Source organism: Scyliorhinus canicula, chromosome 14 (genome assembly GCF_902713615.1).
Source record: "Scyliorhinus canicula chromosome 14, sScyCan1.1, whole genome shotgun sequence".
Taxonomy (NCBI): Eukaryota; Metazoa; Chordata; class Chondrichthyes; order Carcharhiniformes; family Scyliorhinidae; genus Scyliorhinus; species Scyliorhinus canicula.
In genome coordinates, this window is record NC_052159.1 from 69,031,729 (window position 1) to 69,050,212 (window position 18,484).

An 18,484-nucleotide genomic window follows, 5' to 3' on the forward strand; every position below is an offset into this window, starting at 1 on the left:
TAACAGAAGGTAATATGGGGCTGGTTTAGCTCAAAGAGCTAGACAGCTGGTTTGTAATGCAGGACAAGGCCAGCAGCGCGGGTTCAATTCCTGTACCGGCTTGCCCGAACAGGTGCCGGAATGTGGCGACTAGGGGCTTTTCACAGTAATTTCATACTTGTGACTTCATACTTGTGGCAATAAAATATTTTTTTGTTTGTGAGAGAGCATCCAGGAGTGTTGGAATAGTCAAATCCAGAGGTAACAAAGGCATGAACAAGGGTTTCAGTAGCAGATGAGCTGAGACGCCGAAGTTAAGCCATATTACGGAGATGGAAATAGATCTTGGTGTTGGTGCAAATATGCAGTCAGAAGCTCATCTTGGGATCAAATGTGACACCAAAATTGCAACAAACTTGATTAATCTTCCAACAGCGGGACGGAGTCAGTAATTGGGGAACAGAGCTTGGAGTGGAGCCCAAAAAACATCAGCCATTCCAATATTTAATGAAAAACATTGGTAAACGTGCAAAGTTTTAATTTTTTTTAGCTGATGTCTGTGATTTAAAGTGTACACTCTCAGCCTTTTTGTTTTTCTGTGGTGTCTCACTATTTACTGTTCATGCCTTTCTTTATATTTCTTAGCACTCTCTGGAAAATGACAATAGAAAAAAATACAGATTTTGGAGAAGCTAATGTGATTATACAGATCGTTGTTGCATTAAGAAATGTCACCTTTGCTGATCAGTCAGAGGCATGTAGGCTTTGCTGTAATGGAAAGCAGTGACTGTGAATGTAGAATGAATTTAAAATTCCCAGCAGGCATGGAGGAAATCAAGTGTGGGTAAATGTGCCCCTTGGGTATAGCTCAGTTTATACCTGTGTGCCTTGTTATCGCTTTTCAGAACATTGCAGATTTCTGAACTGATTGTTAGCTTGTCTGTATATAATTAACACAAAGCAGACTTGGAATGGTTTTGAATGAATATTCGTGTCTCGAGCAATAGAGTTCTCAGTTTACTTGAAACCTAGTTTTGTGCTGCACAGTTTGACAGTTTACTACACCACCTTTGTACCATTTTTAAATGCACTAAATTCTGACGCTGCTCACTAGAATTTCTTCTATTGTTTGTCTTGTTAATTTTTTTTTTTTAATTTAGAGTACCCAATTAATTTTTTTCAATTAAGGGGCAATTTAGCGTGGTCAATCCATCTACCCTACACATCTTTGGGCTGTGGGGCGAAAGCCCGCAAACACAGGGAGAATGTGCAAACTCCACAGTGACAGTGACCGAGAGCCGGGATCGAACCTGGGACCTCGGCGCCGTGAGGCAGCAATGCAAACCACTGCACCACCGTGCTACCCCGTCTTGTTAACTTGTAACATTTTAATACATCACATTCTTTGTCATGTTCCCCTTTGATGTAACGATTACGATGTAAAATTGAAACTGTCGAAAATTAGATTGATTCTTTAAACATTAATTGGAGTGAATCTTCTCAGATTAAATTGCAGTAATTTATCTACTATTTATTATCAGCAGTGTTGAAGAATGCCTCCCCGATAAGGCACAATGTTTGTCTTAGAGTCATAGAGGTTTACAGCATGAAAACAGGCCCTTTGGCCCAACATGTCCATGCCGCTCAGTTTTTACCACTCAGCCAGTCCCAATTGCCCACATTTGGCCCATAACTCTCTATAACCAGCTATCCCATATAACTTTCTAAATGCTTTTTAAAAGACAAAATTGTACTTGCCTCTACTTTTGCCTCTGGCAGCTCATTCCAGTCACTCACCCGCTCTTGTATGGAAAAAATTGCCCTCGGGACCCTCTTGTAACTCTACCTTCTTACCTTAAACCTATGCCCTCTAGTTGTAGACTCCCCTACCTTTGGGGAAAATATGTTGACTATCTACCTTATCTATGCCCCTCATTATTTTATAATGTAGAGATGCCGACTTTCACCTGAGGAAGGAGCAGCGCTCAGAAAGCGAGTGATCGAAACAAACCTGTTGGACTTTAACCTGGTGTTGGAAGACTTTTTATATTATTTTATAGACCTCTATAAGATCACCCCTAAGCCTCCTACGCTCCAGGGAAAGAAATCCCAGTGTATCCAGCCTCCTTATAACTCAAACCAAGTACTGGTAGCATCCTAGTAAATCTTTTCTGCACTCTAGTTTAGTAATATCACTTCTATAATAGGGTGACCAGAACTGTACACAGTATTCCAAGTGTGGCCTTAGTAATGCCTTGTACAACTTCAGCAAGATGTCCCAACTCCTGTATTCAATGTTCTGACCAATTAAAACATGCATGCCAAATGCCTCCTTCACCAACCTGTCCACCTGCGACTCCACCTTCAAGGAGCTATAGACCTGTACTCCTAGATCTTTGTTCTATAACTCTCCCCAACTCCAGAGTAGGTCCTGCCACAATGCGATCTACCAAAATGCATCACCTCACATTAATCTAAATTAAACTATATCTGCCATTGATCCGCCCACTGGTCCAATTGATCAAGATCCCGTTGCAATCCAAGATAACCTTCTTCACTGTCCACTATGCCACCAATCTTGGTGTCATCTGCAAACTTACTAACCATGCCTCCTAACTTCTCATCCAAATCATTAATCTAAATAACTAATAACAGTGGACCCAACACTGATTCCTGAGGCATACTGTTGGTCATAGGCCTCCAGTTTGAAAAACAACCCTGTACAACCACCCTTTGTCTTCTGTCGTCAAGCCAATTTTGTATCCAATTGGCTACCTCACTATGGATCCCATGAGATTTAACCTCGTGCAACAACCTACCATGCGGTACATTGTCAAAGGCCTTGCTAAAGTCCATGTAGACAATGTTGACTGCACTGCCCTCACCTCCTTCTTGGTTACCCCTTCAAAAAAAACTCAATCAAATTCGTGAGACATGGTTTTCCCCTCACAAAGCCATGCTGACTGTCTGTCTCTAATCAATCCTTGCCTCTAAATGTCTGTCAACCCTGGCTCTCAGAATATCTTTGAATAACTTACCCACCACAGATTTTAGGCTCACAGGTCTGCATTTCCCAGGTTATTCCCTGTGGCCCTTCTTAAACAAAGGCACAACACTTACTCCCTCCAATCTTCAGGCACCTTACCTGTGGCTGTCGACGATTCAAATGTCTCTGCTAAGGGACTCGCAATTTCCTCTCTAGCCTCCCACAACGTCCTGGGATGCATTTAATCAGGTCCCGGGGATTTGCCTACCTTGATGCGCTTTAAGACTTCCAGCACCACCACCTCTGTGATATGTACACTCCCCAATACATCACTATTTATTTCCCCAAGTTCCCTAACATCCATGCCTTTCTCAATAGTAAAGACCAATGAGAAATATTTGTTTAGGATCTCACCTATCTCTTGCGGATCCACACATAGGTGACCTAGTAGATCCTCAAGAGGCCCTACTCTCTCCCTCATTGCTCTTTTGCCCTTTATGTATTTGTAGAAGCTCTTTGGATTCTCCTTTGCCTTATCTGCCAAAGCAATCTCATGTCCCCTTTTTGCCCTCCTGATTTATCTCTTAATGCTACTCCGACAACCTGCATATTCTTCAAGGGGTCCACGTAATCCCAGCAGCCAATGCATGGCATATGACTCCTTTTTGACCAGGTCCTCAATATCCCGAGCCATCCAGGGTTCCCTACTTCTACTAGCCTTGCCCTTCACTCTGAAAGGAATATGCTTACCCTGAACCCTGGTTAACACATGTTTGAAAGCCTCCCACTTACCAGCCGTCCCTTTGCCTGCCAACAGACTCCCCCAATTAACTTTTGAAAGTTCCTGTCTAATGCCTTCAAAATTGGCCTTGTTCCAATTTAGAATTTTAACTTTTGGGCCAGAACTATCATTCTCCATAGCTATCTTAAAACTAATGGAAATGTGGTCATTGGTCCCAAATTGATCCCGCACTATCACTTCTGTCACCTGTCCTTATTTCCCAAGAGGAGGTTAGGTTTTGTCTCCTCTCTAGTTGGGCCATCCACATACTAAATGAGAAACTCATCTTGAATACACTCAACAACTTTCTGTCCATTCAAGCCTCTAATACTATGGCTGTCCCAGTCAATGTTGGGAAAGTTAGTCTCCAACTAATACCACCCTATTTTTCTTGCAGCCATCTATAATCTCCTTACATATTTGCTCCTCAATTTCCCGCTGACTATTTGGGGGCCTATCCTATCAAAGTGATCCCTCCCTTCTTATTTTTCAGTTCTACTACTCATAGACTCAGTGGGTGAACCCTTGGATATATCCCCTCTCAGTACTGCCACGCCATTCTCCCTAATCAAAAACAACTCCCCCTTCCTCTCTTACCTCCTGTTCTATCTTTCCTCCAGCATCTGTACCCTGGAACATTGAGCTGCTAGTCCTACCCCTCCCTTAGCCATGTTTCAGTAATAGCTGTAATATCACAGTCCCATGCACCCATCCATGCCTTGAGTTCATCTGCCATGCCCGTCGGGCCTCTTGCATTGAAATAAAGGGGCAGCCCGGTATCGCAGTGGTTAGCACTGTTGCTTCACAGTGCCAGGGACCTGGGTTAGATTCCCAGCTTAGGTTACTGTCTGTGCGGTGTCTGCACGTTCTCCCTGTGTCTGCGTGTGTTTCCTCCAGATGCTCCGGTTTTCTCTGAAGTTACTACCACCAAGAAATCTCCCTCTAAAGGATCGAGAAATCACTAAGAAATCTCCCCCTACACCAAAAAGGGTCGAGATGTCACCAAGTAATCTCCCCCTACACCAAAACGGGTCGAGAATTTCATGTTGTGCACAGGGACTCCCTTGTCCCTGACTCCTGGACAGACATAGGTGGGTGCTGTTCGGATCAAACCTAATTTTTCAAGTTAGTCACCGTTATAATCCATATCTTCCAGGAAGATTTTATTTACCTATCACTTAATAGCACTACACACGGGTCAAGCTTTTTAAGTAGAATAAGTAAACTTTACAATTGGACTTGATAGCAATTCTTTCAGGATATTAACTTAAATAAAGTTTATTTTCAAACTTAAAAGATTAAAACTTTTTTTAAAAAGGATATAACAGATCTTTTTCTTTCAATGTATTGGGCCAATTGTAAGACCTTCAGGTCTTCTTGTCAATCATAATTCTTTTAATCTTGGGTCTTCCGATATATTTTCTGGGTTGTTTTGTTTTTCTTTCTTTTTTCTTCCTCCTTTATTTATTTCTCTATGACCTTGTTCTTTATAGCCGCTGGCACTTTATTCGCTTTGCGGAGCCGTTCGCTCAGCCTCCGCATGCCGTTGGCTTTTTTCTTCTGCTCTGGTCGTCGGTTGCCTTCCTCTCAGGCTGCTTTTGTCTGCTGTCAACTGCTCTTAACTGCCGTTATTTTTAAAAATAACGGCTGCCGCGAGCGCCAGCACGTGCCTCACGCATGTGCTGCCAATTGCTGCCTTTTTAAAAATAGCAATGACTCCCGAGATTCACAGCACGCGCCCCTTTCCAACAATAATTTTTAAAAATTCATAAACAACATAAACTCCCACTGGGGTTGATTCTATACACACACTCGCAGATACAAATAGTAGCCAGCCATCTTTTCTTTCTCCCCCGCAACATGGCCAAAGACTTGACATAATTTTTAATTGAATGGCAGGCAGATGAGCTTCAAGGCACTGAATGGTGACGTCCCGTTCCTCTAAAGATACCAACTCAAGTTGGCCTTCCGTTTCCTTTGCCCAATATTGGTTCCTCAAACAAAAATCCTAAGTCCTCCCAGGACAACACCCACGATTCAAATGCCGCATTTTCCCATTTTTTATTACACCTCCCACAATAAAAAATGTGCAGGTTAGATGGCCATGCTACATTGCTGCTTAGTGTCCATAAGGTTAGGTGGGGTTACTGGGTTATGGGGTTAGCATGGAGGTGTGAGCTTAAGTAGGGTGCTCTCCCCAAGGACCAGTCCTGACTCGATGGGCCGAATGGCCTCCTTCTGCACTGTAAATTCAGTGATTCTAGCATTCCTGGACCCATTCACTGAGTTATCCACAGTTTCTGTACTATGGCGCTTTTTGATTTTTGACTTTGGTTTCTCTGCCTTTCACTTTTCCCCTTACTGCCTTTTGTCTCCACTTTACATCCCTGTGACTTCCTGCATCGGTTCCCATCCCCCTGCCACATTAGTTTAGTTTAAACCCTCCCCACCTGCACCAGTAAATACTCCCCCTAGAACATTGGTTTCAGTCCTGCCCAGGTGCAGACAGTCTGGTTTGTCCTGGTCCCACCTCCCCCAGAACTGGTTCCAATGTCCCAGGAATTAGGATCCCTCCCTCTTGCACCATCTCTTAAGCCACATATTCATCTTCTTTCTCCTGACATTCCTACTCTGACTAGCACGTGGCACTGGTAGCAATCCTGAGGTTACTACCTTTTGAGGTCCTACTTTTTCGTTTAACTCCTAACTGCCTAAATTCAGCTTGCAGGATCTCATCATGTTTTTACCTATATTTTTGGTGCTATATGAACCGCGCCAACCAGCTGTTCACCCTCTCCCTCCAGAATGTCCTGCAGCTGCTCCGAGACATCCTTGACCTTTGCACCAGACTTCCTCAGCATCATGGATGCTCCAAAGTGACTCCATCCACAGGTCCAGAGCCTTAAAACGGTCTAACAGGAGCTGCAGTTGGACACACGTCTTGCACGTGAAGGAGCCAAGGACATCGGAAGGGTCCCTGAATTCCCTCATCGCACAAGAGGAACATGACATGGGTCTGGGATCTTGTCATGACTTAACCCTCAATTTTTAAAAAAAAATATTTTTATTAAGGTATTTGAAATTTTTAATAAAAATAACATTAACAATGACATCAACATGGTATAATAAACATTTCTCCCCCACCCACCCCTCAATCTTCACACACCCCAACCATACAACAACAATCCAGCCACGCCCCCCCCCCCCCCCCCCCCCCCCCCAACACCCACCTTGGAATACTGCATCTGCTGACATTTTCATTTTCCCCGAGAAAGTCGACGAACGGCTGCCACCTCTGGGTGAACCCGACCATTCACCCACTGAAGACGAACATTATTTTCTCGAGACTGAGAAACCCAGCCATGTCACTAACCCAGGTCTCTCTACTCAGGGGCTTAGAGTTCCTTCACATTAACAAGATCCGTCTCCGGGCGACTAGGGACGCAAAGGCCAAGATGTCGGCCTCTTCCGACTTAACCCTTAAGTTAACTTACAACAACTACAATGCCAAGAGGAAGAATAAACAAAAAACTACTTCCCAGTCACCAATCACTTACCCCCTAGTCAAGGTGACTTCTCCCAGAATGCTCTTCTGCCGCCTCTGCTGGACGATGATCTACCTCCTGTTAGTCACTGGAGGGGTTCTTCGGCCACCCACAGTACAGGCGAAGTGACTGAGCTGACTTCTCCCAGAATCAACCTGCTGGACGTGACATCCTTCTTTATCCCTCCTTGTCCTCCTCACAGTGCCTTTTTTTTTGATGTGGAGATGCCAGCGTTGGACTGGGGTGAGCAAAGTAAAAAGTCTTCCAACACCAGGTTAAAGTCCAACAGGTTTGTTTCAGATCACCTAAGCACTGCTCCTTCCTCGGGTGAATGAAGAAGTTGGCTCCAGAAACATATATATATATATATATATATATATATATATAGACAAAGTTAAAGCTGCAAGACGATATTTTGAATTCAAGTCTTTGCAGGTAGTTAAGTCTTTACAGATCCAGAGAGAAGGATAATCACAGGTTAAAGAGGTGTGAATTGTCTCAAGCCGGGACGGTTGGTAGGATTTTGCAAGCCCAGGCCAGATGGTGGGGGGTGAATGTAATGCGACAGGAATCCAAGGTCCCGGTTGAGGCCGTACTCGTGTGTGGAACTTGGCTATATGTTTCTGCTCGGTGGTTCTGTGTTGTCACGCATCCTGAAGGCTGCCTTGGAGAATGCTTACCTGTAGATCAGAAGCTGAATGCCCTTGACTGTTGAAGTGTTCCCTGACTGGGAGGGAACATTCCTGCCTGGTAATTGTCGCGCAATGTCCGTTCATCCGTTGTTGCAGTGTCTGCATGGTCTCGCTAATGTACCACGCTTCAGGACATCCAAGGCAGCCTTCAGGATGCGCGACAATGCAGATTCCCCTAGTCGCCACATTTCAGCACCTGTTCAGGTACACACACACAGGGAGAATTCAGAATTCTCAGCTGATACTGGAATTGAACCTGCGCTGCTGGCCTTGTTCTGCATCACAAACCAGCAGTCTAGTCCACTAAACCAGCCCCCATAATATACCAGATTGTCGCTAAAATCCCTAATCCATGGAACCCCTTCAGGACCTTCACATCCTCGCTGAGTTGTGGTGGGCCAAACTGGGTGCAATACTTTACTTTAATCATGGCCTAACCAGAGCTTTAAGTGTTTAGTATAACTTCCCTCCTTTTGTACCGAATATTACCATTTCTGAATACCGACATCCGTTATGCTTCGCCAACTGCTCTCCAAATATGTCCTTCCATCTTCAAAGATCTGTGTGCACAAACCCCGAGATTCCTCTGTCCCTGCACAGTCTTTAGAACTATAGCATTAAGCCTATATTGACTCTCCCTGTCTTTCTGCCCAAATGCATCATCTCACAGTTCTCTGCATTAAATTCCATCTGCAACTTGTCTGCCCATTCTACCAGCCTAACTACGTTGTGTTACAGTCAGTTAGTATCACCTCACTCTCTGCCGCACTTTCAAATTTGGTATCATCAGCAAATTTTGAAATATGACACTATATTTCAATATCCAAGTTATTTTTATGTATCTGAAAAGAAGTGGTCCTGGGACTTATCGTTATGCAGCATAGTTGTTTACCCAAGCTATTGCTGACCCTTGTGTTCCATGAGGCTTAATTTTGTTAACCAGCCTCTTTATGTGGTACTTTGCCAAACGTTTCTTAAAATTCATAGAAACAACATCAACTGGAGTCCCCATATCAACCTCCTCTGCTGTTTTTGTTGACCAAGAAAACCATCCTCGATCAGCTTGGGCCAGACACAAGAAAGCACACCCTGCCAACTGTAAATCTATTTTATTTGGGTATTACAATCTTCAAAATCAATCTCTCAGAATAGGTGTTACCTGCCGTCATGAAGGAGGCCCGCCAGGCTAAAATCACTCTGTGTGGATATCTTCTTTTCTACCCTTCGAGCTCAGGGCTCTTCTTCTGCGATGATGGCGCCTGGGGATTCCCATGCCATCACTGACTCTGTTCCAATGTAAAACTCATGGACCAAGATTTGTGTCTTTCGTTTTCCTCTCTAATCCCTGACTATCCCAATATCACCTGTTTACCCCCCTTTAAGGCAAAGGATCCTTCCAGAAGTCTTTTGTCACTGGCCACCTTCCACAAAGTGGTTTGAATATCCATTCCCTATTTGTGGACTTCTTTGGACCAGAACAAAGAACAGTACAGCACAGGAACAGGCCCTTCGGCCCTCCAAGCCTGTGCCGATCACGTGTCCTATCCAGACGAACCGCCTGTCCCCTTCTATACCCCGTCTACTCAAAAGTCTATCTAGATAAGTCTTAAAGGTCACTAACATATCTGCCTCAACCACCTCACTTAGTGCATTCTAGGCCATCACCACCCTCCGTGTAAAAATTCCCCCGGACATCTCCACTGAACCTATCCCCCCCTCACCTTGAACTTGTGCCTCTTGTAATTGTCATTTCCGCTCTGGGAAACAACCTCCAACTGTTCACCCTATCGATATCCCTCATAATTTTATAAACTTCTTTCAGGTTGCCCCACAGCCTCTCTAGGGAGAACAATCCCAGTTTATTCAATCTCTCCTCGGCTAATAACAAGCAACATCCTGGTAAACCTTTTCTGTACTCTAGCCAAAGCCTCCACGTCCTTCTGGTAGTGTGGGAAAGAACAAACTTGCTGACAGTGTTGTTCCTCAAGTCTGTGTTGAGCTTAATTGCAGTAGTGAAGAAGGGCAAAAGTTGGAGATTAAATTGCTGTACAGCTGGTTAACTCTAGTGACAGGAAGCTTCAGTCATACTTGTGAACAGAACAAGGGTTTGACAAAGTAGCCATTTAGTCTGTGTTAATTTTCAATTAGAAGAGAGCAGATTGAGGTGTTTAAGATTAAAGGAATTCATATTTACCGTATTAATTTTCACTGTTCGATCAACCATTAATTAAAGCACTGTTGGATTCTGATTTCTTCAGTGCTGAAATGCACCAGTTGTCTATCTTAGGGTGATGGTGACGTTGACGGGGCAATTTGGAGGTCCAACATTGACGTGTTGACTGTGCACATCGTGAAGGCGTTTGAGTTTGTAATTTTACATTTTGCTTTATTTGGGCAAATAGAATTCATAAGTATATAGATTTAAAACTCTAATATCTATCTATCTATATATTCTACAGCAGTTTATGCCATAAAAAGGGGGCATAGATTCACTTCCTACCAGGTCTCAATTCAGTTACCAGTCCCACTCCAAATTAACTTCTGTCTTTGTTCCACTGTGCTGGCATATGCTGACGGTCTTGGTACCTTGCTGCGCTGTACTTTTCACACCAGGACCTGTGAGAGTAGGCGAGAAGTGTGCAGCTCCTGACGAAGCGATGTAAAAAGAAGTGGAGTGCAATCCATTGATATCCACTCCTCGGAAGTTCTGGTCCAAGGAATGGTTGAGGACTCTGGGTCTGTATTCGTTGGTGTTTAGAAGGACTAGGCGGGGTCTTATTGAAACTTATAGGCTACTGAGAAGCCTGGATAGAGTGGATGTGGAGAGGATGCTCCACTAGTAGGAGAAACTAGAACCAGAGGTCACAATCTCAGACTAAAGGGATGGTCCTTCAAAACGGAGATGAGGAGGAATTTCTTCAGCCAGAGGGTGGTGAATTGGTAGAATTATTTGCACCGATGGCTGTGGAGGCCAAATCTGAGTGTCTTTAAGACAGAGATAGATAGGTTCTTGATTGATAAGGGGACCAGGGGTTATGCGGGAAGGCAGGAGAATGGGGATGAGAAAAGTATCAGCCATGGTTGAATGGCGGAGCAGACTCTACAGGCTGAGTGGCGTAATTCTGCTTCTATGTCTTATGGTCCGATAATTTGAGGCACTTGTGCAACTATGTTTTCCATTCTTTTCCTCATAGTTGTGGGTAAAGATCGTGGATGGACAGCTCCAGGATACAACCCGTTCAGACCTTTTTGAGTATATAGTGGATTTTCTCAGTTTCTGTTCTAACCATGAACTGGTGTGGAAGTATGCAGATTGGGCCTTGCAGAAAAATGAAGAGGTTAGCTTGTTTTTTTAAAATTCATTGATGTAGGTGTGAGATGAGTTGTCATTGACTTAATGTTTTTTAATTATTATTATTTAATTATTATTTTGCAATCTGGTCTTATCTGTGAAAGCCTGCAATCTGGTCTCATCTGAAAATTTGAATGCACAATGTACAAAGGGCAACTGCCCCACAGTAGTTTACAAATGCAACTTATTTTAATGTATGCATGTGGAATATACATTTTTTTAAATGTGACACTGAATTAATTTCACACTGGAGCACAGGTTTGGCGCGAGTTACTTGTATTCCCAGGTATAATTTATATAGAAGGGTATATTTATTTATCATTATGAGCACCAACTGTGTATTCAAGAATATGGTGCACGTTCCTAATTGCTGCATGCAATAGAGGTGAAAACGATAATGGTTTATCTTTAGTTTGAGAACTGAAAAATCGATACAATAATCTCAGCAATATGTGAATCTGTCTTCTACAAATATTAGGCAAGGTTTAAAATTAAAATCACAATGTGCTTATAGATTAGAAAATTTATAACAAAGTACCAAATAGCTTCAGAATTGATGCTGAACAAAGCCGTGGGAGGTGTTGTTTTTTTTTTTTACAAACACATTTACCTGAACAAATAGTAGATGGCCATCTGAGCTAGATAAACCAAATCTGGGGAACTCTGCGTGTGACTGTCATTTAAGTCTATATCTGTGAATTTTGTCCAGCCGTGCAAGTCTGCTAGCACATTGGCATTGGGGAGGAAAGAAAGAGGACTTTTTATTCCTTATAAACACATCATCTGTCAAGCAATTGTAGATTGCTGTGATTTAATTGAGAAATTCCCAAACCTTCTGTCCTGTGATAAATCAGCAGAATCTTCACAGTCAGTAAACGTGTTCAGGGTGAGATAAATTCAGGATTCTGACATAGTTATCATTATGTTTTTGTGGTGTAGGTTGGTATAAACATTTTCACGAGGCGACCTTTGGATGAAAACCAGACAGGCCGTGTGAATCCAGATGACATTATCAACTACCTTCACAAGTACAAGAAAGCTGTTGTTGCATACTTGGAACATTTAGTATTTGAAAGAAATATTCAGGTAAACCTTCAGCGAACGTGTATGAATATGCAGCTTGAAAATTGAAAAATATTACCCAATATTTATGGTGCATAAATGAGGGACATAATGTGGGCAGCACGGTAGCATGGTGGTTAGCATAAATGCTTCACAGCTCCAGGGTCCCAGGTTCAGTTCCCGGCTGGGTCACTGTCTGTGCGGAGTCTGCACGTCCTCCCCGTGTGTGCGTGGGTTTCCTACGGGTGCTCCGGTTTCCTCCCACAGTCCAAAGATGTGCGGGTTAGGTGGATTGGCCATGCTAAATTGCCCGTAGTGTCCTAAAAAGTAAGGTTATGGGGGGGGGGGGTTGTTGGGTTACGGGTATAGGGTGGATATGTGGGTTTGAGTAGGGTGATCATTGCTCGGCACAACATCGAGGGCCGAAGGGCCTGTTCTGTGCTGTACTGTTCTATGTTCTATAATATTCTTTATGTGGGGAAAAATTCAACATTGAAAGATCCAACTTGGGGCTGGATATAATGTCCCATGCCAGGTGTGCTTTTGATGGTGGTGGGAGGCCGTGTAACATTGGACAGGTGCCAATCGTATCACCTTCCTTAAACTCCAAATCTTCCCTGCCCAGGATCCTGGACCTTGCTCAGGGATCTGTGGGCTGCTGCCTTGGGCTTGCTTGCAGTCCTGGAAATGCCCATTGAATGTGCTCTTGGCACTGTTGGAACTTCTGGAGCTGCTGGCCAGTCTGATTGGTCAGAAGCTCCTGAGGGCAGGGTATCAACCTCAAGGAGGGGTGAAAGTCCCACACTACCTATTTAGCCTATGTGGAGCACATTCTAACTGGGTTGGTCTGGTGTGGAAGGAGTTGGCTCCATGCTGACTGTGTCTGCTGAGTGAGTGGTGTGAGCCACCCCCCCCCCCCCCCCCCCCCCCGCCCAGCAATATGTGGGCCTTAGTTTCTGCTGGAATATTTAAACTATGCATTGGCATTAATATAAAGCGGAATTGTACTGTTATATCTCTTTGTACCAGTTAAGCAACTGTCACTTGTGGTGGACTGTATTTCTTAATTTCGAAATTTAATGCTGGAAATTGCTTTTTGGCATAGTTGACTACAAGGCTGATTTTTCAGAAGAGGAAGGCTGTTTGACCACGCTTAATTCATGCACCCGGAAAGGTCTTAGTTCCACAACCATCTTCTCCTCCAGCCCATTACAGCATTCAACTGTTAAACAATTAAATGGATCAGTTTCATTTCAGAGTTGATTCCATTTGTTAATCATGTGTGTGATGCAATTCCTGGCATCAATCTGAAATGTTTCCTTCACTTGTTTGAATCTGTTTCCTTGACTTGCTTTGTATTAGTGCTCGAGAACAAATTTATTAAACTGAATCCATTTAATCATTTCCCTAACTTGGAAGCAAAATATTGAGGGTGCTGGAATTTGAAACAAAAACAGAAAAGACTGGAAAATCTCTGCAGGTCAGGCAGCATCTGTGGAGAGAGAAAATAGAGTTGATGTTTTAGGACTGAGTTTAGGAGGAACTTCTTCACCCAAAGGGTTGTGAATCTATGGAATTCCTTGCCCAGTGAAGCAGTTGAGGCTCCTTCATTAAATGTTTTCAAGATAAAGATAGTTTTTTGAAGAATAGAGGGATTAAGGGTTATGGTGTGCGGGCCAGAAAGTGGAGCTGAGTCCACAAAAGATCAGCCATGATCTCATCGAATGGCGGAGCAGGCTCGAGGGGCCAGGTGGGGCCTACTCCTAATTCTTATGTTCTTATGTTTTGAGTAACTCCTCAGAGCTGGGTTTTTCCAGCCTTTTCTGTTTTTGCAATTATTTACCTATTTTGCCTCACTCATGCTGCATTTCCAGAGTTGCCTTGTATTGAACAGCCCATCCTCTGGCCACCGTTCTAGATTTGATGAGCATATAGGAAAGTACAGAGCCATAGAAGACAATTGTGGCCTATCTGGCTATTTGATGGCTCTCGAACTGCGCATCAAATTTCTGTTTTAAGTGAATTATCCTTGATCTATTTGAATCTACAGAAGGAGAAGTACCACACTCATTTGGCTGTATTGTACCTGGATAAAGTTCTAAGATTACACTCCCAGACAGGGGACGTTTCAGAAGAACTAATTGCAGCACGTCGCAGTCTCAAGAACCTGTTTCAACATTCTAATCTCTATAGAGTTCAACTTTTGCTAGGTAAGTCCTACCATCATCTTGCTGTTAGTTCAACGTTTCAAAGTTATGCAAAATTAAACTTGTAATATTTAAACTTGCCTTATTGGCTTAGAAATCCATTTATATAGTCTGTGCTTTCACTGCACAAAAGGACATCAAAATACAACCTTGTTTCTTTCAAACTCGGTGCTAGATTTGTCCATCATTCTTTTCAAACCCAAGGATTCCCAAAATATTTGTTCACCCCTTCACTAGTGAGTAATTCCGATGACATTAGCTGATGCCAACTGCTGGAAGGCCAACAAGTAGCTCTATATAGATTAGCATGGACTGACATCTAAGTTTCCCTTGAGTATGGATGAAGAAATTCCCAAGTAAGAAAATATTGTGCACGCTGTGGTCCCATCTATTGATTTTTTTATGAAGCTGCTGATAGCATTTCCTTACAGAAAGTAGATACCTGATTTGTATTCACTGCCGTGTTCATATTTGTACAACTGACCACATCACAAAAAGAGTATCCTTAATTGAGTTTGAAAAGTAATTACTTTATACTGTATAAAAGAATAAAAACAGCATTTTACTTAACTTGGAAACTAATATGTATTCTCCCTCCTCGCTTGCAGGTAAAATTAAAGACACTGATCTCTACATGGAATGTGCAATATTACACGGAAAACTGGAAGAGCACGAGAAAGCTCTTGAAATCCTGGTTCACAAGTTAAAGGATTTCCGAGCAGCTGAGGATTACTGTTTGTGGAATTCTCATGGAAAGGATCCTTCGTGTCGACAGAGGCTCTTCCACATGTTATTAGCACTTTACCTGCACCCAGGTGTCACCAGTGATGCATTAGCTATGGCTGGTGTGGACCTTCTAAATAATCATGCTGTTGAGTTTGATGCAATTCGCGTTTTACAGCTAGTCCCTGAAAATTGGTCAATACAACTGCTTTCACCATTCCTAACTAGGGCGATGAGAGGGAGCTTTCATTCCAAATGCACAGCAGAACTTTCATCCGGCTTGGCAAGATCTGAAAACTTAAATTATAAATACACAAAGGTGGGTAGCTTTCAGTAGAAGGAAATCTTATTCTTAAATTACTTGTACGTTATTTTTCAATCCTCCATGTATTAGATGAATTTAAAAAGTAATTAAAATATCAAACGCTATGAATACAATTATTTTAAACAGTTGTTTCTCTATTCAGGTAGTAAGTAAAAATAAGCTGCAATATCTACCTAGGGGCAGCACGATGGCACAGTACTGCATCACAGCACCAGGGACCAGGGTTCAATTCCGGCCTTGGGTCACAATCTGTGCGGAGTTTGCACGTTCTCCCCGTGTCTGCTTGGGTTTCCTCCGGGTGGCCCCGTTTCCTCCCACAGTTCAAAGATGTGCAGGTTAGGTGGATTGTCCATGCTAAATTACCCTTTAGTCTCCAAAGAAGTGCAGGTTAGGTGGGGTTACGAGAATAGGGTGGGGCAATGGGCCAAGGGAGGATGCTCTTTCAGAGGGTCAGTGCAGATCCGATGGACAAAATGGCTGCCTCCTGCAGTGTAGAAATTCTATGCGATACCTGTATAGTCCTCTTTATCTCGGTTATACTGTTCTGTAGTGGCTTTAATATTATACAGTATTATTATTAATTCCAGAACCAATATATTTGTATGCAATGCTCTATTTGTTGGTATGGTTCTGTATTCTTCCCAAACTCTTTCCCACCTTGCTGACCTCTTCCACCTCTGACTCCTTGGACTCAGCCAGATGATCATTAATTATTGCCCCTCTGCATCGTCATTTGTCTTTGTCATTCACCAATTTTTAAAGTTGATGATTCTGTTGATACTGTTAATGCATAATTGCATTGTTGAAAACTCGGCTAATGGGAGCGAACATTTTTCTTATTAAATTCTGTCCTCCTGGATGCTTTCCTCCATCACACACACCCAAACCACTGCCGTGTTCCTTATCTCAAATCTCACCTTAACCTCATCCTCCTATTACCCCACACTTTCTTTTTTGAGCATGTCACTTTATTCCACCCTAAAAGATTTTAAAAGGAATGCTGTTGCCCACCCCAATTTTTGAAAAAATGTTTGTTCATTTTCTGCACTGAACAATGACTTACTTGTAATTGCAATCCATGTCAACTAACCTTGCCCTCTCTCCTCTATTATTGCTACTCACTTGCCTTCCCTTGACCTGAATTCTCCAACCCATATTTATAGCTGTTCCCCTAACCTTGCTGTGTTCTCTGTATTCTCATTGTTTCAGTCACATTATTACTGATCACCTCACTGAATCCCTCACCATTTTATATCCCACTTCTTTCTGCGTTGTCCTGCTAAAGAAATTACACCCAAAACCACTTCTTGAATCTCTCAACTACCTCATCTTTGACCTTCTGCTCAGCTGAACAATTTGAGTCAACAATGGATTTGGAACTAATTTAGTTCAATCTTCTGCAGAAGTCACTAACAGGATGGATAGGAAAGTCTCTATATAGACTTCCAGAAATTTTTTACAAGGTTTCGCAGGGGATTGTGAGTAAAACAGCAATTGGAAGTAACCTTGTGACAGGGCTCTGTATTTGGGTGTTAGCAGCAGAGTTGGGAATAATGGGAATATTCTAATTGGAGTGTTATGACCAGTATGGTATGACCAGTGGCATTTCCCAGGAATCTGTGTGGGCCGTCAGTTTTATACCATAACTTGGATGAAGGGAATTGTTTTTTTCTTTGAGATGTGGCAGGCTAGTCTAGCGTTATTGCGTGCCCCTAATTTGAGAAGGTGGTGGTGATCCGCCTTCTTGAACTGCTGCAGTCCAAGAGGTGAAGGCATACTACGTGCTCTTTGGAAGGGAGTTCCAAGATTTTGATCCAGCCACAGTGAAAGCACAATAGTATAGTGGATAGTGTTGAAGGAGCCTTGGTGAGCTGCTGCAGTACATCTTGTAATTGGTACACACTACCATTGTATGTAGCTGGTGGAGGGAGTGAATGTTGAAGATGGTGGTGGGAGTGCCAATCAAGTGGGCTGTGTTGTCCTAGATGGTGTCAAGTTTCTTCAATGTTACTAGAGCTGCACTCATCCAGGCAAGTGGGGAGTATTCCATTACACTCCTGATTAGTGCCTGGTAGATTGTCAACAGATTATGGGGAGTCAGGAGATGAGCTACTCTGCACAAAATTCACAACCCCTAACCTGGTCTTGTAGCTAAAGTATTTATATGACTGCTCCAGTTAAGTTCCTGGTCAATGGTAACCCCACCAGGATGTTGATAGTGAGATTCAGTGATGGTAATGTCATCTGGCACTTCTATGGTGTGAATGTTAATTGCTGTTTATCAGACCAAGCCGGAATATTGCCCAAGTCATGGGTATAGACTGCTTCAGTGTCTGAGAAGTTGCAAATCATGCTGGACATTTTGCAATCTTAGTCCCCACTTCTCTGATCTTATGATGTACAACTGAAGATGGTTGGCCCGAGGATATTACCATGAGGAACTCTGCAGTGATGTTCTGGGACTGACATGATTGCCTATCAACATCCACAATAATCTTTGTGCTAGGTATGGCTCCAATCAGCAGAGTGTTTCCTCCTGATTCCCATTGACTCCATTTTGACTAGGGCTCCTTGATGCCACACTTGGCCAACTGCTACTTTGATGTCAAGGGGAGTCACATTCACCTCACCTCTTGAGTTCAGCTCTTTTGTGCGCATGTTTGAACCAAGGCAATAATATGGTCAGTAGTTGAGTGACCCTGGCAGAGCCCAAACTGAACATCAGTGAGCAGGCTATTGCTGTGTAACTGATGTGTGCTAACACTGTTGTGTCATCTGCCATCACCCTGCTGATTATACAGAGTAGACTGACAGGGTGATAAATGGAGGGTT

At 43.1% G+C, this 18,484-nt stretch overlaps 1 protein-coding gene across 4 annotated transcripts in view; it reads left to right on the forward strand.

Annotated features, from left to right (window-relative positions):
• The window catches only part of tgfbrap1 (transforming growth factor, beta receptor associated protein 1), a 69,446-nt gene that overhangs the window by 46,953 nt on the left and 4,009 nt on the right, over positions 1-18,484 (forward strand). For all 4 annotated transcript variants that reach the window (XM_038817920.1, XM_038817918.1, XM_038817921.1 and 1 more), the window contains 4 exons: positions 11,178-11,321; positions 12,275-12,421; positions 14,448-14,607; positions 15,213-15,646. In XM_038817920.1, the coding sequence (XP_038673848.1) occupies positions 11,178-11,321; positions 12,275-12,421; positions 14,448-14,607; positions 15,213-15,646 (885 nt within the window). The remainder of the gene's footprint in view (positions 1-11,177; positions 11,322-12,274; positions 12,422-14,447; positions 14,608-15,212; positions 15,647-18,484) is intronic.